This window comes from Loxodonta africana, chromosome 3 (genome assembly GCF_030014295.1).
Source record: "Loxodonta africana isolate mLoxAfr1 chromosome 3, mLoxAfr1.hap2, whole genome shotgun sequence".
In the NCBI taxonomy this organism is placed as follows: domain Eukaryota; kingdom Metazoa; phylum Chordata; class Mammalia; order Proboscidea; family Elephantidae; genus Loxodonta; species Loxodonta africana.
Genome location: NC_087344.1, coordinates 59,252,318 through 59,270,247, shown reverse-complemented (window position 1 = coordinate 59,270,247; position 17,930 = coordinate 59,252,318). Strand labels below are relative to the sequence as shown.

The 17,930-nt window shown below is 52.0% G+C and overlaps 1 protein-coding gene across 1 annotated transcript in view; it reads left to right on the top strand.

Moving 5' to 3' along the window:
- The window catches only part of MYOM3 (myomesin 3), a 57,116-nt gene that overhangs the window by 14,412 nt on the left and 24,774 nt on the right, over positions 1-17,930 (top strand). The window contains exons 7-18 of the mRNA XM_003415241.4: positions 2,867-2,911; positions 3,405-3,545; positions 5,582-5,743; positions 6,657-6,798; positions 7,968-8,167; positions 8,832-8,885; positions 9,272-9,399; positions 12,467-12,650; positions 15,196-15,370; positions 16,251-16,372; positions 16,802-16,989; positions 17,203-17,329. Coding sequence (XP_003415289.1) covers positions 2,867-2,911; positions 3,405-3,545; positions 5,582-5,743; positions 6,657-6,798; positions 7,968-8,167; positions 8,832-8,885; positions 9,272-9,399; positions 12,467-12,650; positions 15,196-15,370; positions 16,251-16,372; positions 16,802-16,989; positions 17,203-17,329 — 1,668 coding nt within the window. The remainder of the gene's footprint in view (positions 1-2,866; positions 2,912-3,404; positions 3,546-5,581; positions 5,744-6,656; positions 6,799-7,967; positions 8,168-8,831; positions 8,886-9,271; positions 9,400-12,466; positions 12,651-15,195; positions 15,371-16,250; positions 16,373-16,801; positions 16,990-17,202; positions 17,330-17,930) is intronic.

The window sequence follows — 17,930 nt, the reverse complement described above, 5'->3', positions numbered from 1 at the left end:
TTTCCATTTATGTTGTTGAAAAAAGGTATTTCCAATGAATAGGTCATTGGTCTTGCAAAATTCTATCATGCAATCTCTGGCATCATTTCTATCACCAAGGCCTACAGATCCAACTATAGATCCTTTTTTCTTTATTTCCAACTTTTGCATTCCAATCACCAGTAATTATCCATGCATTTTGATTTCATGTTTGATCAATTTCAGACTGCAGAAGTTGGTAAAAAATCTTCGATTTCTTCATTTTTGGCATTGGTGGTTGTCTTAGTCATCTAGTGCTGCCATAACAGACATACCACAAGTAGATGGCTTTAACAAAGAGATATTTGCTTTCTCACACTCTCGTAGGTTACAAGTTCAAATTCAGGGTGTCAGCTTCAGGGGAAGGCTTTCTCTCTCTGTCGGCTCTAGAGGAAGGTCCTTGTCCTCAATCTTCCCCTGGTCAAGTGGCTTCTGGGGCACAGGGACCTGGTGTCCAAAGAACGCACTCTGCTCATGGTGCTGCTTTCTTGGTGATATGAGGTCCCCAACTCTCTGCTTGCTTCCCTGTCCTTTTATCTCTTGAGAGATAAAAGGTAGTGAAGGCCACACCCCAGGGAAACTCCCTTTACACTGGATCAGGGAGGTGACCTGAGTAAGGGTGGTGTTACAATCCGACCCTAATCCTCTTAACATAGAATTACAATGGAGGACAACCACACAATCCTGGGAATCATGGCCTAACCAAGTTGACACATATTTTTGGGGGGATACAATTCAATCCATGACAGTGGTTGATTAATAGTCGTGCTAACTAGTACTTCTTTAGAGGCATATGGATATTACCTATCATGGGAGTGTTGTACTTCATGATAGATCTGGAAATGTCTTTTTGAGGATGAATGTGGCACCATTCCTCTTCAATTTGTCATTTCCAGCATAGTAGACCATATGACTGTCTAATTGAAAATGGCCAGTACCAGTCCATTTCAGCTCACTAATGCCTAGGGTATCCATCTTTATGTGTTCTATTTCATTTTTGATGATTTTGAATTTTCCTAGATTCATATTTCATACATTCCACATTCTGATTTTTAACGGATGTTTGCAGCCGTTTCTTCTCATTTTGAGTAGTTCCACATCAGCAAATGAAGGTCCTGAAAGCTTTACTCCATCCACATCATTAAGGTTGACTATACTTTGAGGAGGCAGCTCTTCCCCAGCTGTGTTTTGAGTGCCTTCCAACCTGAGGGGCTCATCTTCTAGCACTATATCAGACAATGTTCCGCTACTATCCTAAGGTTTCAGTGGCCAATTATTTTAGAAGTAGATCGCCATGTCCTCCGTCCTAGTCTGTCTTAGTCTGGAAGCTCCACTGAAACTTGCCCACCAAGGGTGACCCTGCTGGTATTTGAAACACCAGTGGCATAGCTTCCAGTATCACAGCAACACGCAAGCCACCACAGTACGACAGACTGACAGAGAAGTGGTGGTGGCTCTTATGAAAGAATAATCCCTCCCTCTCTTCACAACCAGAGTGGAACACTTCCCAGCAGGCCGCAACCAGATAGCACCTCCAAACCCAGAAGAACAATGTACCTTGCCCTTAACTGGGAGAGGACAGATCCCACTCCTAGGCACAGAGAGGAGAAACCCCCAAAGAATTCACCCAAAGGGTGACTGCTACACCCTTTGGTGAGCATTCACACACACACTGGTCTCCCCGGGCAGCTGTCCTGCCCACCCTCCCTGCCTCTTGTCAGACCTTGTTAAACTGTCCTTCACCGTCCTTTCCATCCCCTGCCCTGTGCCCCAAATAACTTGGGAGGCAGCTTGGCCAGGACAGTCTGTCAGTGTGGAAATTTGAGCTGTTCCATAGACTGAGCCCAGAGCCAAGCCAAAGGTCAGGCATCTGCCCTGCTTCCCTCTGACTCCCTATCCTTCCCATCACTCCACCTAGATCCCCGTCCCTCCCGCCATCAATGCCTGCAACCCTGGCATCTTCTCGGCCCCTAGACTTCAGCCAACCTCCTGCTGAGAGTACCCGCTCACCACCCCCCACTCCCCGCTTTCATGTCCATAGCAACTGTGGTGGTCCCAGCGGAAGGTGCCGGGCTGGGAGGCAGAAGCCCTAGGTTCTAATCCTGAGTCCTCCTGGGTTCTAATCCTGAGTCCTCCACTGATGCTCTGTGTGACCTTGGGCAGCTTCTGTACCTCTCTGGGCCTCACTCACAAAGGTCTTTTCCAGGGAGGCAGCATCATGTCCTAGAATCAAGCTGCTGAGGTGTTAGCTGGTGATCATGCCTCAGCTTCCTCCTCTGTATGCAAGATAACAGTTGTACTGACAGACAGGGCTGTGGTGAGGGTCACATGAGTTACTATGAGGCATATGGTAAGCACCCTGTGAGCAGTAGCTGTTCTTGCTATTCCTTGGTGGTCTGTGTCAATATTGCCTTGGGTTTCACCTGTCAGCCTCTGGGGGTTCACTGAACACTACTTCCACCCCTGCCACCTCTCCCTGGTCCCACCAGAAACCCAGGTGTCTCCAGGCTTGACCTCTATGTAGATAGTGTGTGATGTTGGCAGTAAGCTTGGGCAGAGGAAGGAAACCACCATTTACCACACACCTACTATGTGTCAGGCTCTTGCCAAAAACTTTATTCATGTGAACTCATTTACTCATAACCCTACCACCATCAGGGAGGAATTACTGCCCCCATTTTACTGATGAAGGAACTGAGGCACAGAGAGGTGAAGGAACATTCCCGAAGTCAAACACGAGCCCCCAACAGACCAGGACTCAAAGCCGCGACCAAAGTCTATGTCTCCAAAATCTAGTAGGAGTTTGGGGTCTGAACCTTCTCCAACTCCATTTGCTTTGGGTTTTCAGCGTACCTGGGGAAGGATGCTGGCTTCGATTCGGAGATCTATAAAAGTAAGGAGTCTTTAAGGGAGGGAATACTTGGGGGGAGGGTGTGTCTGGGACTCCTCGTTCACACCTCTCCACAGGCCCTTTTCAGAATACAGCCATCCATGGCCCACTAAGGATGTCCACTTGGGGTTGGCCTATCAGCTATTAATACTAGCAAACTGGTTTATGGAGGTCCCCAGGCACGCCAGCTGCTGAGCAAAAACTGAGTTGGAAAGGTGAATCTATGGCCCAACTGACAAGGGACATGATGGGATGGCCTTTGGATGTTCGCTGTCTTGGCTTATCCAGGCTCCCACCTGGATAAGTCCCTTCCCCCACACCACCCACAGGACCAGGTCCTTCTTCTCCTTGTCAAGCCCATTTTGGGAACTGTGAACTCAGAGGATTTGGAACGCCCCAGGAGGGTCCTTTCTCCCATCTACACCCCAGGCCTGGTGTCTGCTCTGGGCTGACAGTCTCCAAAGGCTTTTGCCCCAAATTCCTGTTCTCATCCCAGGATCCATGTTTGGCCCCAAAGTGGAGTTCACATCAGTGCTGAAGCCTGTCTTTGCCCGTGAGAAGGAACCCTTCTCCCTGTCCTGCTTATTTTCGGATGGTGTGTTGGATGCCGAACAGAACATCCAGTGGTTCCGAGACGGTGAGGACCCCCAGTGCTGGCCCCAGCCTTCAGCCTCACCTCCCTCTACAGCCAGATCAGAGCCAGAGAGGCTGGAAGCCAGAGAGTGACTAGAGCCCTGACTCCATCTCCAGTCCTGAGACCCCCCAGTGGAGGGAGACCCAGCTATACCCCTCCCCCAAACTGAAGACAAACTGTGTCATGGGTGCTAAAGAGGCAGAAGAAAGCAGGAGCACAGCTAGGTGGAGGTCAGGTCAAGTAACCCTACAAATGGTCACCCAGCACTATGGAGTGCCGGGATGGGTGTGGGGGTGGGTACATGAAGGAGACACAGCTCTGCCCTCCAGGGACTCTCCATGGGGAGGAGAGATGAAGCCAGGTTGGAGCTACAGCTCCCAGGGCCTGCCGTGGTCGGGCATTGCTCGCCCTGCTCATGCAGCATCTGTCCGATCCTCACCACAACCCAACAGCACTGGAAGCAATGAGAACAGAGGCAAAGACCAGAAGCAGTGCAGCACCCAGGGTGCTCAGGGCAGGTTGTGACAGGCATATAGGGTCTTTTAGAGTCTGGATGTGGTGAGGGATAGTAATCACAGCCTCAGGGGCTAGGAGGCCTCTGGGGGTGTCATGGGCAAGGCCTGGAGGAAGCGGGTCAGCTAGGGCAGGAGGAGGTGGCCCTGCATCTGTGACCAGGCCTGCAGCCAAAGGACAAGGTGTACAGGACCCCCACGCCCCAGCTTTGAGCCTGAGGAGGCTGCACCTGCTGGGCTGGGAGAGGAGGAAAGCCATAGGAGTCCTGAGGAATAGCTGCAGTGACAAGCTGAGATGCTTTCTGAAATCTGTAGATCTTCTAGAATAGGGGCTGCTGACAGGAGGACAGGGACTTCATGTGGGCAAAGAGAAGGATAGCCCAACAGGGTGGCTTCAGGGCAAGGCCTACTCCTTGGGCCCCAGAGTACCTTTCTTTATTAAGCCCTCACCCCTCTCACTAAGCTTTGGACCCCATCACGAGCCCTCACTCCTTTATTAAGCTCCCAACCTCCACCCACTAGAGCCTCCACTCCCTTCACTGAGCCCTCACCTCCTCAGTGAACCCTTACCCTCTCACTGAGCCCTCACTATGCTCAGTGAGCCCCTGCCCCTTCTTTGAGCCCCCACCCCTCACTGAGCCCCCACCCCTCACTGACCCCTCACGTCTCTCATTGATACTCCATCCGCTTCCTTGAGCTCCCACCTCCTCACTGAGCCTCCACCCCCTTTATTGAGCCCTCACCCCCTACTGAGCCCTCACCTCCCTCATTGATTCCCCATCCCCTTCGTTGAGCCCCCACCTCCTCACTGACCCCCCACCCCCCTCATTGTGCCCCCACCCCTTTTATTGAGCTCCCACCCCCTCACTGAGCCCTCACCTCCCTCATTGACCCCCTACTCCCATTATTGAGTCCCCACCTCCTCGCAAAATCCCCACCCCCTCACTGAGCCCCCACCCCCTCACTGACCCCTCACCTCCCTCATTGATCCCCCATCCCCTTCTTTGAGTCCCCACCTCCTCACTGAGCCCTCACCCCCCCATTGTGCCCCACCCCCTTTATTGAGCTCCCATCTCCTTACTGAACCCCACACCCTCACTGAGCCCTCACCTCCCTCATTGATCCCCTACTCCCTTCATTGAGTCCCCACCTCCTCACTGAGCCCCCACCCCCTCATTGAGCCTGCACCCCCTTCATTGAGCCCCCACCCCCTTCACTGAGCCCCACCCCCTTACTGAGCCCCCACCACCTCACCAAGCCCCCACCCCCTCACTGAGCCCCAAACCCCTCACTGGGCCCTGCCCCACCCCCTAAGGTTTCGGCAGAGGAGCATTCAGCTGCCACCTCAGCAAAGCCCTGGAGGTCACCACCCCCACCCCAACCCTCAAGCCTAGTGGAGCCTCCAGGTATGGCCACCCCAGCCCCACCCCCTGTCTAGCCAGGCCTCCAGACCCCCAGAATGTCTCCAGGTTCCCAGGTGAAGCCAGGAACCCTGCAAACTCAAACTGAGCACCTTTCTCTCCACAGGGAGCCTACTGAGGTCCTCTGGGCGCCGGCAGATCCTCTTCGCAGACCGCCAGGCATCCGTGAAGGTGTCCTGCGCCTACAAGGAGGACGAGGGCCTCTACACGGTCCGGGTGCCCTCGCCCTTTGGGGCCCAGGAGCAGAGTGCCTATGTGTTTGTGAGAGGTGAGGAGGGCTGGGGAGGCAGGATGGCTGGTTGGGAGCCCGGAGACCAGGGATCTGCCCTTGACTGATTGCTGTGTGACCTTGACTAGTCCCCTGCTCTCTTTGGATCTCAGTTTCCCGCTATAAAACAGAGGTGTTAGGTTAGATTCTCTCTAAGAATCTCTGTGACGTCCTATGACCTCCAAAAGTGCAGAGCCGAGAACCTCGAACTTGGGGTCTGGGAAGGCGGGCTGAGCATGTACCTGGGACAGGATTCTGGTCACTGGTAGAGCTCTGCCTCCTGGTCTTTGAACCTGATCTGAGTTGAAACCCTGGCTTTGTCACTTCCCTTGTTGGGTGACTTTGGACAAGTCACTTTACCTCTATGAGACTCAATTTCCTCTTCTAAAAAATGGAGGGTTGCTATGGGACCCAGAGATTAATTATGTCAGTCATTTAGGTGCATGGTGTTGAGTGGGTCTAATAAAAAAAAATAATAAATAATGCTATCTAGGGGTGGATTAACCAGTAAACACGGTATGCACCAGCTTGAATTAAGCAAGGTTCCCACAGGCTTAACTGTGTTTATTTGCTGACCTGGGGTGAGCCATTTCACATAGGTTTCACCCCATCTTTGACGCAGTGGACAACGGGTGAAATTGTTTACAGCAGACTGGTGGGAAGACAATTCGGTGCATCCATACCTTGCTTCTTGGGTGATCTGGCCCTGAGTGGGTCCCTAAACCATGGTAACCTCCTCTATGTTGTTATTTAGGGTCAGGGGGCTGTTACTCAGGATCTGGTCCTGGAGATCAAAATTGAGGCCCTGGAGGGTTTTGAAGGAGAGGATGCTGGGCAGGAGCGGAAAGCAGCTTGTTACTAAGTGGACGTTGACTGGCAGAGCCTCCCCTCTCCCCCTGTCCCTGGGTTTCAGATGCTGCAGCTGAGAAGCCAGGGGCCCCAGGCTCCCCACTGAACGTCCGATGCCTGAATGTGAATAGAGACTGCCTCATCCTGACCTGGGCCCCGCCCAGCGACACCCGGGGCAGCCCCATCATTGGCTACTCCATCGAGCAGTGAGTCAGTCTCCTCAGGGGCAGAGTCCCCAGCACAGTTGTGAGGACAGGCATGGGGACCACAGGAACAGGAGGCCCCATCCCTAGCCTTGGCAAACCCCTGGCTCCTCAGGACAGGGCCAGTTTGGGGACAACAGAAGGGTGTCCACACCTCCAGATCTGTCGCACTGCCACCTGGAATTCCACTGCTGGCACCAGCCATGGCCTCTGGGTTCCTTTACAGTATGAGCTGACTCTGGGGGAGAAATATTAATAAGTGCCTGCAACCTGAGCCCATGTGAACTTAGTGGCTTTTTTCCTCCCTGGATGACAGTGACAGAGTCCTGATCCCAGAGTGGGGAGGGGGGCACACTGGAAACGGGAGAAGGGGGAGGAGGAAGGGACAGAACATCCTGCCTCCTTCCCATGCTTCCAGCTCTGAAGCCTGAGCTTGAAATAATACCTAACTCTGCCATCAATGGGGCTAGCTGACTCTGTCCCTGGTGCTGTGATAAGGGCATGCCTTATCTCATTTAATCCTATATAAGGGAGGGGACTTTTTAATGCCCCATTCTACTGAGATCTGTGGACAGATGACTTTGCTCAAAGTCACGTCGCTTATTAGCAATGGAGCTAGAATTTGGGCCAACATGTGATTGTTACACCATCCAGCCAGCAACGTGTGCTGTCACAGCGCCTGAGGACAGTGGTCCTGAGAGAGTGCAGAAAGCGCAGGCTTAGAGGGTCAATCCAGAAAGTGCACCAGTATAGGGAGTGGGCAGGCCTCCATGAATCTACCACTCACGAGCTATGTGACCTTGGGCAAGCCATTTCACTTCTCTGAGCTGCAGATCCCCACTTTGCACAGCCCAGGTGGTCACACCTGACTCCTAGGATTGAAGGGCACAGCCCAGCTCCAGGCACACAATAAAGCTCCAGAAAAGAAAGGCATAGCTATTTTGATTAGCATCATGGTCAAGGAAGACAGGAAGGCCTCCTGGGAGCCTGCAGTCAGAGCCAGGCTTTTAAATTGGAGAGAAGGACTTTAATGGCAGAGGAGAACTGGGCAGGCAGCTAGAAGGGGATGGGTAGGAGTTGGGGTGGAAGGGAAAGAGTGTCCCTCACCAAGGCTCAAAGTGGAAAGCATAAGTATTATGCAGGGGCCAAAAGCCATGGCCTGTCTCCCCCAGGTGCCAGGGTGAGTCCGGGGAATGGGTGCCCTGCCACAAGGCCCCTGGGGGGACCTGTCGGTGCCCAATCCAAGGCCTCATCGAAGGCCAGAGCTATCGGTTCCGGGTAAGAGCCATCAGCCAAGCAGGAAGCAGCCTCCCTTCCAAAACCTCAGAGTTGGTTGTCATGGATGATCCTGATGAAGCCCGGAAGAAGATAGGTGAGTATGAAGGCCCTGGCAGAGACACTCCAGAGCTTCCCTCAGTCAGGTAGCACAGTTCCCATAACAAGCCTCTGTCCACGGGGAATGACCCAGCGCAGCTTTCAGAAACCCCTCATCTGATGGGAAGACAGTCCTAGCCTGAGGGGGAAGGTATAGCTCTGTCCTCAAGAGCCCCTAGGCTGATGGAGGAGACACACACTATCCTGAGGCGACATTAATCTGAGGGAGGAGGAGACCACCTGCTTCAGGTGCCTTTCGTCTGAAGGAAAGAAGAAGCCCTGCCCTCAGAAGTCCCCAGCCTGAGAGGGGAACACAGCCCCCTCAAGTCCTTAGGACTCAGCCTGAGGGGTTTGCCCCCAAACCCCACCATGTCCTAGGTGGGCCCCAGGCAACTCGTTTCTCCTCTCTGTCCCCATTTGCCCTAAGAGAACACAGCACCTCTCTGCATCTGAGAGCGACATTGCTTCACTTTAGACCCCTGGGTAAACTGAGGCCCAGAGAGGCCCTACCTAGGGCCATTTAGTGAGGAGCCACAAGGCTAGGACTAGAAACCTATGGGAGGTTCAGAACCTAAGCAGGGTGGGTCCTGCCTTGACTCGTTCTCCTGACCCAGCCCTCCACCCCTCATTTCTCGCCCAATGTGCTTCATTCTTGATCCTAGAGATCCCCTTTGATCTGGGAAACAAGATCACAATCAGCAAAGATGACTTTGAAGGTACGTGTAAATCTTCTAAACTCTTTGCCTCAATACCCCAATGTCCTTTGTGGTTCTGGAAACTTGGGCACAAGCTGGCAAAGAGGCGGAAGCTGTCTACTTGCAGAGTGTGGGGTGGTGAGAGTGAGTGGGGTCTAGCTGGAGGAGGCCGGGGCTCTTGGGTGAGTGTGGTCCATCTTGCTGTGCCCCCCATGGTGGAGGTAGTACTGGGCAAGGCTGTAGGGAGACCTGGACTCTGGCCCTGGCTCTGCCCTGCCTTGCTGGATGACCTGGAGCAAGTCCCTGCCCTTCTTTGAGCCCCAAATGCCTCCTCTATAGAACGAAGGGCTGAGATTAGGGGTCTCTGAGACCCACCCATCTCTGCCTCTGGACAACTCTGATTCCAGACTCTGTGACCATCCCCTCGGCCCCAACCAATGTTCACGCCAGCGAGATCCGAGAGGCTTATGTGGTCCTGGCCTGGGAGGAGCCTAGGCCCCGAGGCAAGGCCCCACTGACATACTCCCTGGAGAAGGTATGGAGATCCCAAGGGCCCCAGCCCCAAGTTAACCTGAGAAATTAATATGCTGGGGGACCCAGGTATGGGGAGTCCCAGGATGTGCTGAGAGGCCCCAGGCAATGTCCCCTGGGGAGGCCTTCAGAGAATAAAAGAGAACCCCCCTCTGGGAAGGGGCTGAACGTGGCCCCACCATAGGGCTTGAGGTCACCTCCAGCCCCGGAGAAGCCAGTTATCAACAGTAATTCTTGAGGGTGTTCATAGAAATACACAAAATTAAGAGGTAGGGACAACAATGTCAATAATAAGAGCCTCTGTTTCCTGGATGCCTCCCCTCTGGCATAGGGTCACACATTGGGTCAAACACCTCTTCTTGGCATGTTGGGAAGGAGCTAGGCTGGCACCCACCAGCCAGGGCACCAACCAGCAGCATTCATGGGACACAGGGCAGGAGGTTCTCGGTGGGGACAGGTGTCTGGGGAAGCCCCAATGGTGGGGGCAGCTTGTGTGGAGTGGATTTCACTGGAGGGAAGGCAACATGGCACAGGTAAAAAAAAAAATCACAGGTATTAAAATCAGTTTAAATCCTGGCTTCTGCTGTGCGATCCTAAGCTGGTTTCTTAACTTGGCTCAGCCTCCATTTCTCTGAGCATAGAATGGAGAACCTTCCCTGGGAGGATGAAATAAGACACAGCTCACAGCAGTGGCCAGCAGCCCTGGGTCTGTAAATGCTTCCCAAGGAGATATTCCTGACCCTGATCTCCCTGAAGGCAGAGGCCAGCTTGATCAGCTCATTACTCTCTGTGCCCCACACAGCGCCTGGTACGTAATAGGCAGACAGCAAAGGATTAATGAATAAACTCCCCGGAAGAAATTTCCAGGGAGAAATCTCCAGCTCTGGTGATCCAAATGGGCCTCTCTTTTCACATTCAAGGGTGATCCTATTTCTCTGACATGGGGAAGTTATAGGTCATTGAAGATTTGCTTTGCGGGGTTATAGAGTGCAATGGGGACATTGGTGTTTTGGTAGTAGAGTTCTTACTTTCCGTGCAGGAAACCTGAGTTCAATTCCAGGTGAATGCACCTCATGCAGCCACCATCCCTCTGTCAGTGGAGGCTTGTGTGTTGCTAGGTTTCAGCACAGCTTCCAGACTAAAATGGACCAGGAAGAAAGGCCTGGCAATCTACTTCCAAAAGTCAGCCAGTGAAAACCCTATGGATCACAGTGTTCTGGTCTAAAACTAATCATGGAGATGGTGCAGGCCCAGGCAGTGTTTCATTCCATTGTACATGAGCTTGCCATGATTCAGGGGCTGCCTCAAAGGCAGCTGACAACAGAGAATATAATGGTTAAACCTTAAATTCGGACTGCTTAGATTCAAATCCTGTCTCTGCTACTTACCAGCTGTGCAACCTTGGACAAGTTATTTAGCTTCTCTGTGCCTTAGTTTCTTCTTTCATACAATGGAGATAAGACTAGTACATACCTTATAGGGTTAATGTGAGGATTAATTTAATTAAAAGAGGACCTGGCACACGGTAGGTGTTGATTTTTACGGCTGTTTCTTGGCCCAGCTGCATTCAAGGCCAGCGACATTCAGGTGGGCCTGAGAGGGGATGGGCAGGGAGGGCAGGGCCAGTGTGTGCCCCTAGTGTGTCCAGGTTCCAGCTGTCATGCCCAGACTCAGCAGAGATGATCTCCAGGTGCCTCGACTGCCTTCATTACCCTTGGCTCTTCACCCTCTATCTGTCCAGAGACTCAGAATTTACTGCTGCCTTTTGCATCCCCGAAGCTATGGAAAGTGAGCAGGGTTGGGGGCATTCAAACCTAAGTGTAAATACCAGCTCCACCAGATTTTAGATGCGTGGCCTTCAGCCCAGTTACCAAAACTCTCTGAACCTCAGTGTCTTCATCAGTAGGGAAATCAAAACTTACCTCGCAGAGTTATTGTGAGACTGCATCCATGCATTTGTTTATTCACTCAACAAACACAGACTGAGCAACTCCCATGTGCCAGTACTGCTCTAGGCCCCAGGGACTCAGCAGTAGATAAAACAGAAAAATCCTGTCTTGAGGAGCTGACACTTGAGTAGGAAGATGGGGGACAGACAATAAATAAATCAGTAAAATATTTAGTACATTAGCTAATGGTAGGTGCTAAGGAGAAAGACATAGAGCAGGGAGGGGAGCTTAAAGTGTCGGGGAGAAGCTGTTTAAATTTTGGATGGGGTGATCCAGAAAGGCCTCCTTGAGGCGAGTTTTAAGGAAAGCCTTGAAGGAAACGAGGAGCCAGTCAAGAGATTTCCGGGGGCAGAACATTCCGGGCAGAGGGACCAGCACGTGCAAAGGCCCAAAGGCAGAAGTTGACCAGGCACAATCAAAGAACAGCTAAGAGGTACAGAGCTGTGGTGGGTGGGCAAGGTGAGGGAGGGGAGAGACTCCATCAGAAAGGTAGCAGGGGCTCAGGTCATGGAGAAGCTTTTGCTCTAAGAGAGATGGGGAGCTTGGGAGGATTCTGAGCAGAGGAGGGACATGACTGGATTGTGTTTTAAAAGGATTCCTCTGACTACCATTTTGAGAAAAGACTGAAGAGGGTAAAGATAGGTAAAGGAGACCAGTCAAGAAGCTATTAAAATAATTCAGGCGAGAGATGATGGTGGCTTGGATCAAGGTTGTGGGGAGAGCAAGAGTAAGTCATGGTTGGATTCTGAATAAATTTTGAAGGTAGCACCAACCAGACTTGTTGATGGACCAGGTGTGGAGTGTGAGGGAAAGAGAGATGTCAAGGACGGCTCCCGGGCTGTGGCCAGAGCAACTGGAAGGATGAGCACCATTAACTCAAGGTGGGCGGCACAGGTGTGGGGGAAAGTTTCAGAGCTGAGCTCTGGACGTGTTGAGTGTTGAGATGCTTGCTCATCAGGCGTCTAGGTGGAGTTGTAGAGGAGCTGGTGGACCCACAGCTCAGGTGTTCAGGGTCAGCCTGGGCTAGAGACAGAAGTCACTAGAACATATGTGAGGAGTGCCCAGCACAGAGACTGAGCCACGCAACCACATAACCAACCGAGTTTCTCTCTATTTTCACAGTCTGTCATAGGTAGTGGCACCTGGGAGGCCATCAGCTCAGAAACCCCTGTGAAATCCACACGATTCGCCCTTTTGGATCTGGAGAAAGGGAAGTCATATGTCTTCAGGGTGCGAGCAATAAACCAGTATGGCATGAGCGATCCCTCAGAGCCCAGCGAGCCCGTCACCTTGGGGAAGAAACAAGGTATCTGTGTGATGCAGGAGATGGGGATAGGGACAGGGCAGGCCAGGCTTCCAGCACCCACGGCTCAGGACCCCAAGTCTGCTGGGACAGAGCTGCACCCATTTTCCCAGCCCTGACCCCTTCTCTCTATCATGAAGCCAAAAACCAACATGCGCTCAGGCCTATAAAGTTTTAGGACACCAGGAATCGCTTTTCTCTGGGCAGGAGGCTTGTGGGGGTACAGACATCTCTTCCAGGTCAACAGCTCACAGGTTACAGAGGCCAGCTGGTATTAGAGGTGGTCCCTCGGCTCTAAAGGTCTCTGATCAGCCCCCTAGATCCTGCCTCTTGTGGCAGGCCTTCACAAAGAGCATGCCTTCTGAGAAGGCCCCCTCCCTGGCGCAGGCTGATCTGTCTCATCCCGAGCTCTGGATCACTAGGCAGGACACTGCTCTCGTCTGCGGTGCTGCGTGGCCTTGAGCAAGTTGTTGAGAGCCACGGTGTCCTCATCTGCCAAACACACTGTTCTGGTTAATACTCCACCCCCAGCTCCTTCCTGAGTCTCCCACCTACAGCTCCATCCTTGGCCCCAACTTCCTGGGGCACCATCCCCTCCTCTGAGGCCTCTGGATTCTGGGGCTTTTCGATCAGATCAGAAGTTCCTTTTAGCTGTCATTCCCAAGTAGGCCTTCTAAGGAACCCAGGTGCAGCACCACCCATCACAGAAAAGCCTGGTTTGCCACAGGTCCCATGTGGAGATTTCAAAGCCCTCGTAGATTTGCTCTGCTTTGGTAATTCAGAGGAAAAAATTATTCTCATGGGAAGTATGAATGGGTCAGTGGGCCAGTGGTTTTTATTTGAATTCTAGTGCAGTTAACATTTGGGCTTGATTCAGAGACTGGCCAGTGAGTGGGTTGTGATTGAGTGGGCAATGTCTGGCCATAAGCCAGCCTTAGGGCGAGGTTCAGTTCTGAAATGGAAGGGAAGGAAAGAAAAGAAAAGGAAAAAAGAAAGGGTATTTATTTTTACTCTAAAAGTAAAATTTTTGTATAAAAATGGGAAGATGCAAAAAAAAAATTTAGAAGGCAGTAGAAAAGATGCGAAGGAGGGTAGGAAGAGAGGAAGGGAAAAGAACGCCTGGCCCCCCGTGATCCCATGGCCCGGGAGTAACCACTGTGAGCATTTCGGTGCCTGGGCTTCTGGATTTTTAACCACACGCATATTAATGCATCTTTTTGAAAGTACAACCAGACTATGTAGAACTTTGCATTTTAGTTGTAAAACTTAACGTTATAGCACAGACATTTCCTCAGGTCATGAAATCCACCTTGAAGTCATGACTGTATTGTCTGAGACTACTCTGTACCATTGATACCCTCAGCTCATGTTCTTGCCCTTGGCTAGAGTCGGGTCTCTTGGGCACATGGGGTCTCTGAGTGGCCTCCTTGCAGCCTCTCCCTCCACTCTACCTGCACCCACTGCCACATTGTCTTCAATCCAAGAGGCTGAAGGAGCTGATAACACCTTCCGGAGGCTGGGGCCTCATGTCTATTTCTCAGCACATCCCCAGGGCCAAGTGCAGTGCTGGCTCTAAGCAGGCACTCAATCAATACTGGATTCCTATTGGATGGATGTTGAGATCCGTTTTTTCCTGTTAACTTTGGGATGCTACCAAAACACCAGGGCAGCTGTCCAGAGGGCGATGGAAGATGAAGCTCTGGAATACACGAGAGAGGGTAGAGCTGGAGGTGAAGCCCAGGGGGTCACCTGCACAGAGGTGGAAGCATGCAAATAGGCAAGATCCCCAGTAATGTGAGGGGGGAAGAAAAATGAAGCAAGTTAAAGAGTCGAAGCTTGGTGGAGTCCCACATTTGTGGACAAAGGAAGATGGGGAGCCACCAAAGGATGTGTACGGAGTTTAAGAAGTAAAAAGAAAGCTAGGAAGGTCATATGCCTGCCATCCTTCCATTCGTCCATCTGCCATCCATCTGCCCCTCTAACCATCCATCCATCCATTCGTCCATCCATCCAGCCATTCATCTGTCCTTCTGTCCATCTACCTATCCATCCACCCATCTGTCCATTCATCCATCTGTCCCTCTGTCCATCCATCCATCCATTTATCCATTCATCCATTTAACAAATCATAGCAGCCCCTACCTCAAGGAGCTTAGTCTCAGGGAGCCACGGAAGTCAAGAGAGGAGTTTCAAGAAAAGTAAATCAAGTTTTCTAGAGATGAAGATAAGGACTTAGGAAGGCTGTCCGATTTGGTGACGTCTGAGAAAGAGAGACAACTTATAAGGATTATTGAAGAGGGGGCTTTAAGTGAGGAAGCAGAGCTGTTTGGAGATAAAAAGAGAAGGGAATGTTGAGGATATAAGGGTCTGGGGTGCACCTCTGGACCCTGAGAAAGAGTTGCCTCCAGCCCCAGGGCATGTCTGGAAGCCGGGTACCAGCCTTGGTCACTGTGGGGCACCTCCCAGCCTCTCCTCACATCCCTCCCCCTCCCCCAGCCTTGTAATTTGTCGCTCAGCATTCTCAGTCGGCCCCGTTTCTGTGTTATAGTTACCCTGCCTCCTCCCACTCAAGTTCAAGCTTTCCGAGACACACAGACCTCCATCTCCCTGACCTGGAATCCTGTGAAAGATGCACCTGAGCTCCTGGGTTACTATATCTACTCCCGGGAGGCGGGTTCTTCAGAGTGGCAAACAGTCAACAACAAGCCCATTCAGGGCAACAGGTAAGTCAGCCCCACCGCTTTCCACACCAGGGCCTCCTCAAAAGAGGGGCCGGAACAGTAACGACAGCTCCCATTTCACAGTATTCACACTGGGCCAGGCACGGCTCTAAACCCTTTTCACGTATTAATTCATTTATTCCTAACTGCAATCCTGTGGCGTCTCTGGGCGGCGCAGATGGTTAAGCATTCAACTACTAACCAAAATGTTGGCAGGTTTAACCCACTCAGAGGTGCCTCAGAAGAACGTCCTGGTGATCTCTTTCTGAAAGGTCACAGCCACTGACACATATGGGGTCGCTGTGAGTCAGGGTTCACTTGACTGCAACTGGTCTGATGTTTGCTTTTGGTTCTTTTTCAAGAACAAAGCTCAAAGCCCTGAAGATGTACCACACAGCATCGAGCCAGGCAGTGGCCACCTTTACCAGCATATTCGCATTTTAAAGGTGGGATCTAAAAGAGAAAAAAAAAAAACACTGCCGTACAGTCAATTCCAACTCAGGGTGACTCCTTGTGTTACGGAGCAGTACTGCTCCATAGGTTTTCTGGCTGTAATCTTTACAGAAGCAGATCGCCAGGCCTTTCTTCCATGGTGCCGCAGGGTGGACTCCTATCACCACACATTTCGGTCAGTGGTTGAGCACAAACAGTCTATACCACCCAGAAGAGCAAACATCCTATAAAACCTTAAGGAATAAATCCCCTGGGGTAGCATTTCAGACATCATGATGGGGACAGGGCAATGATTTTAGATAAAAACCAGCCCAGAACCCTCAAATCTAACCATGCTGGTGGCCACCTATCCCACAAGGTTGTTCTAGAATGTTCAGGAATGTCTTTGAGGTATTCAGTCATCCCTGAGAGCTGCACACTTCTCTCCCAGGTTCACAGTTCCCGGCTTGAAGACAGGCAAGGAGTATGAGTTTTGTGTCAGTTCAGTCAGCGAGGCCGGGGTAGGTGAGCACTCAGAAGCCACCGAACCCATCAGGGTCAAGCAGGCTCTGGGTAAGTCCAAAGGAACAGGTCCAGCCTGCAAGCCTCTGGGGACAGCCCTGGGAGGGCAGAGAGCTAGGGATTTATAGACCACATCCTGGAGGCCATTCCTGGAGGCTAATGGGGCATAAGTCTTCTGAGGAGCAGCGGGGCTGACCCTGACTATCCTTTCCACTGGGGAGGAAGTAACAATGGCCTGAGGCCATGGACAAAGCCTGACCAGCTCAGGGGCTGAAGAGGCCTCCCAGGCCCAGAAACCTGAAGCCCAGGTGCCCTCCAGGGGGCAGAGTCAGGGTTAACAGCAGATGCAGCTGGCTAAGGAAAGACCCCTGGAGCAGGGTGGATGCCCACTGAGGGAGGCTTATTGGCTCCCTCAGGCTCCCCTACCTAATCCAGCCTCCTTTAGGAAGCAACTGCCCTCACCTCCTTGCCTCGCTATAGCCACTCCATCTGCCCCATACGATTTCACCCTCCTGAACTGTGGGAAGAAAGATATGGTCATTGGGTGGAAACCCCCCAAGCGTCGAGGAGGTGGCAAGATCCTGGGCTACTTCCTGGACCAGCACGACTCAGACGAGCTGGACTGGCATCCAGTCAACCAGCAGCCCATCCCGGCCCGGGTCTGCAAGGTAAGGCTGGAATATGGCCACTACCCTTGCCTCATTGTTTGTACGGATGGAGGCCAGAGGCCACCGTTTGAGGCCCTGAGGCTGAAGGAGGCTCATTTTCAAGCACAGACACACAGGCCTACCTTCCTGCTCCAAATCTCTCCTGGCCCAGCACCTCTTCCCCTTCCTCCCCCAGCCTCAGCCTCCACAGTGTGTGTGCTTCTACCCTTCCAGATTGGCAACCTTCATGAAGGCCACTTCTATGAGTTTCGTGCCCGGGCAGCAAACTGGGCAGGTGTTGGTGAGCTGTCAGCACCCAGCAGCCTGTTTGAGTGCAAAGAGTGGACGATGCCCCAACCAGGTGAGAGGGCTAGAGGCCCTGGAGTCCAGCATCTAGCCTTGTGCCCTCTCCCCAAATCTAGCCAAGGAGACAAACAATGCCTAGCCCTCTGGTCTTCAAGCTTCCTCTGTTGGTCTCTGACTCCAGAACCCTGGCCCCCTCCTCAAGCTGACACAGACTGAGTCTTAACCATTCCTTAGAGGACCTCTGACCTTGGCCATAGACTGGCCCTGTACCGTTGGCACAAACTATCCCCAACTTGACACACCATCTGAGCTCTGATTCTGGCCACAGATCGATCTTGAACTCCAAAGGCACACTGCTAGGGTGATCAACTCCCAGTTGACCTGCAACTTTCCCAATTTTACCACTGAAAGCCCCACGTCCTGGGAATCTCCTCAGTTCTGGACAAACAGAGATAGTTGGTCACCCTACACACTGCCCCAAAAACCCCATTAGCGTGCTCACAAATGAAGAAGGAAGGAAGAATACAACCTTTCATCATTGTTCAGCTTGGTTCCATTTTCTACACAAAACCTTTACCTGAATGGCAGGTGATCACAACGTGTAATGCTTTAGACAATACCAATTATGATAAAAACCAAAACCAAACCCGCTGCCA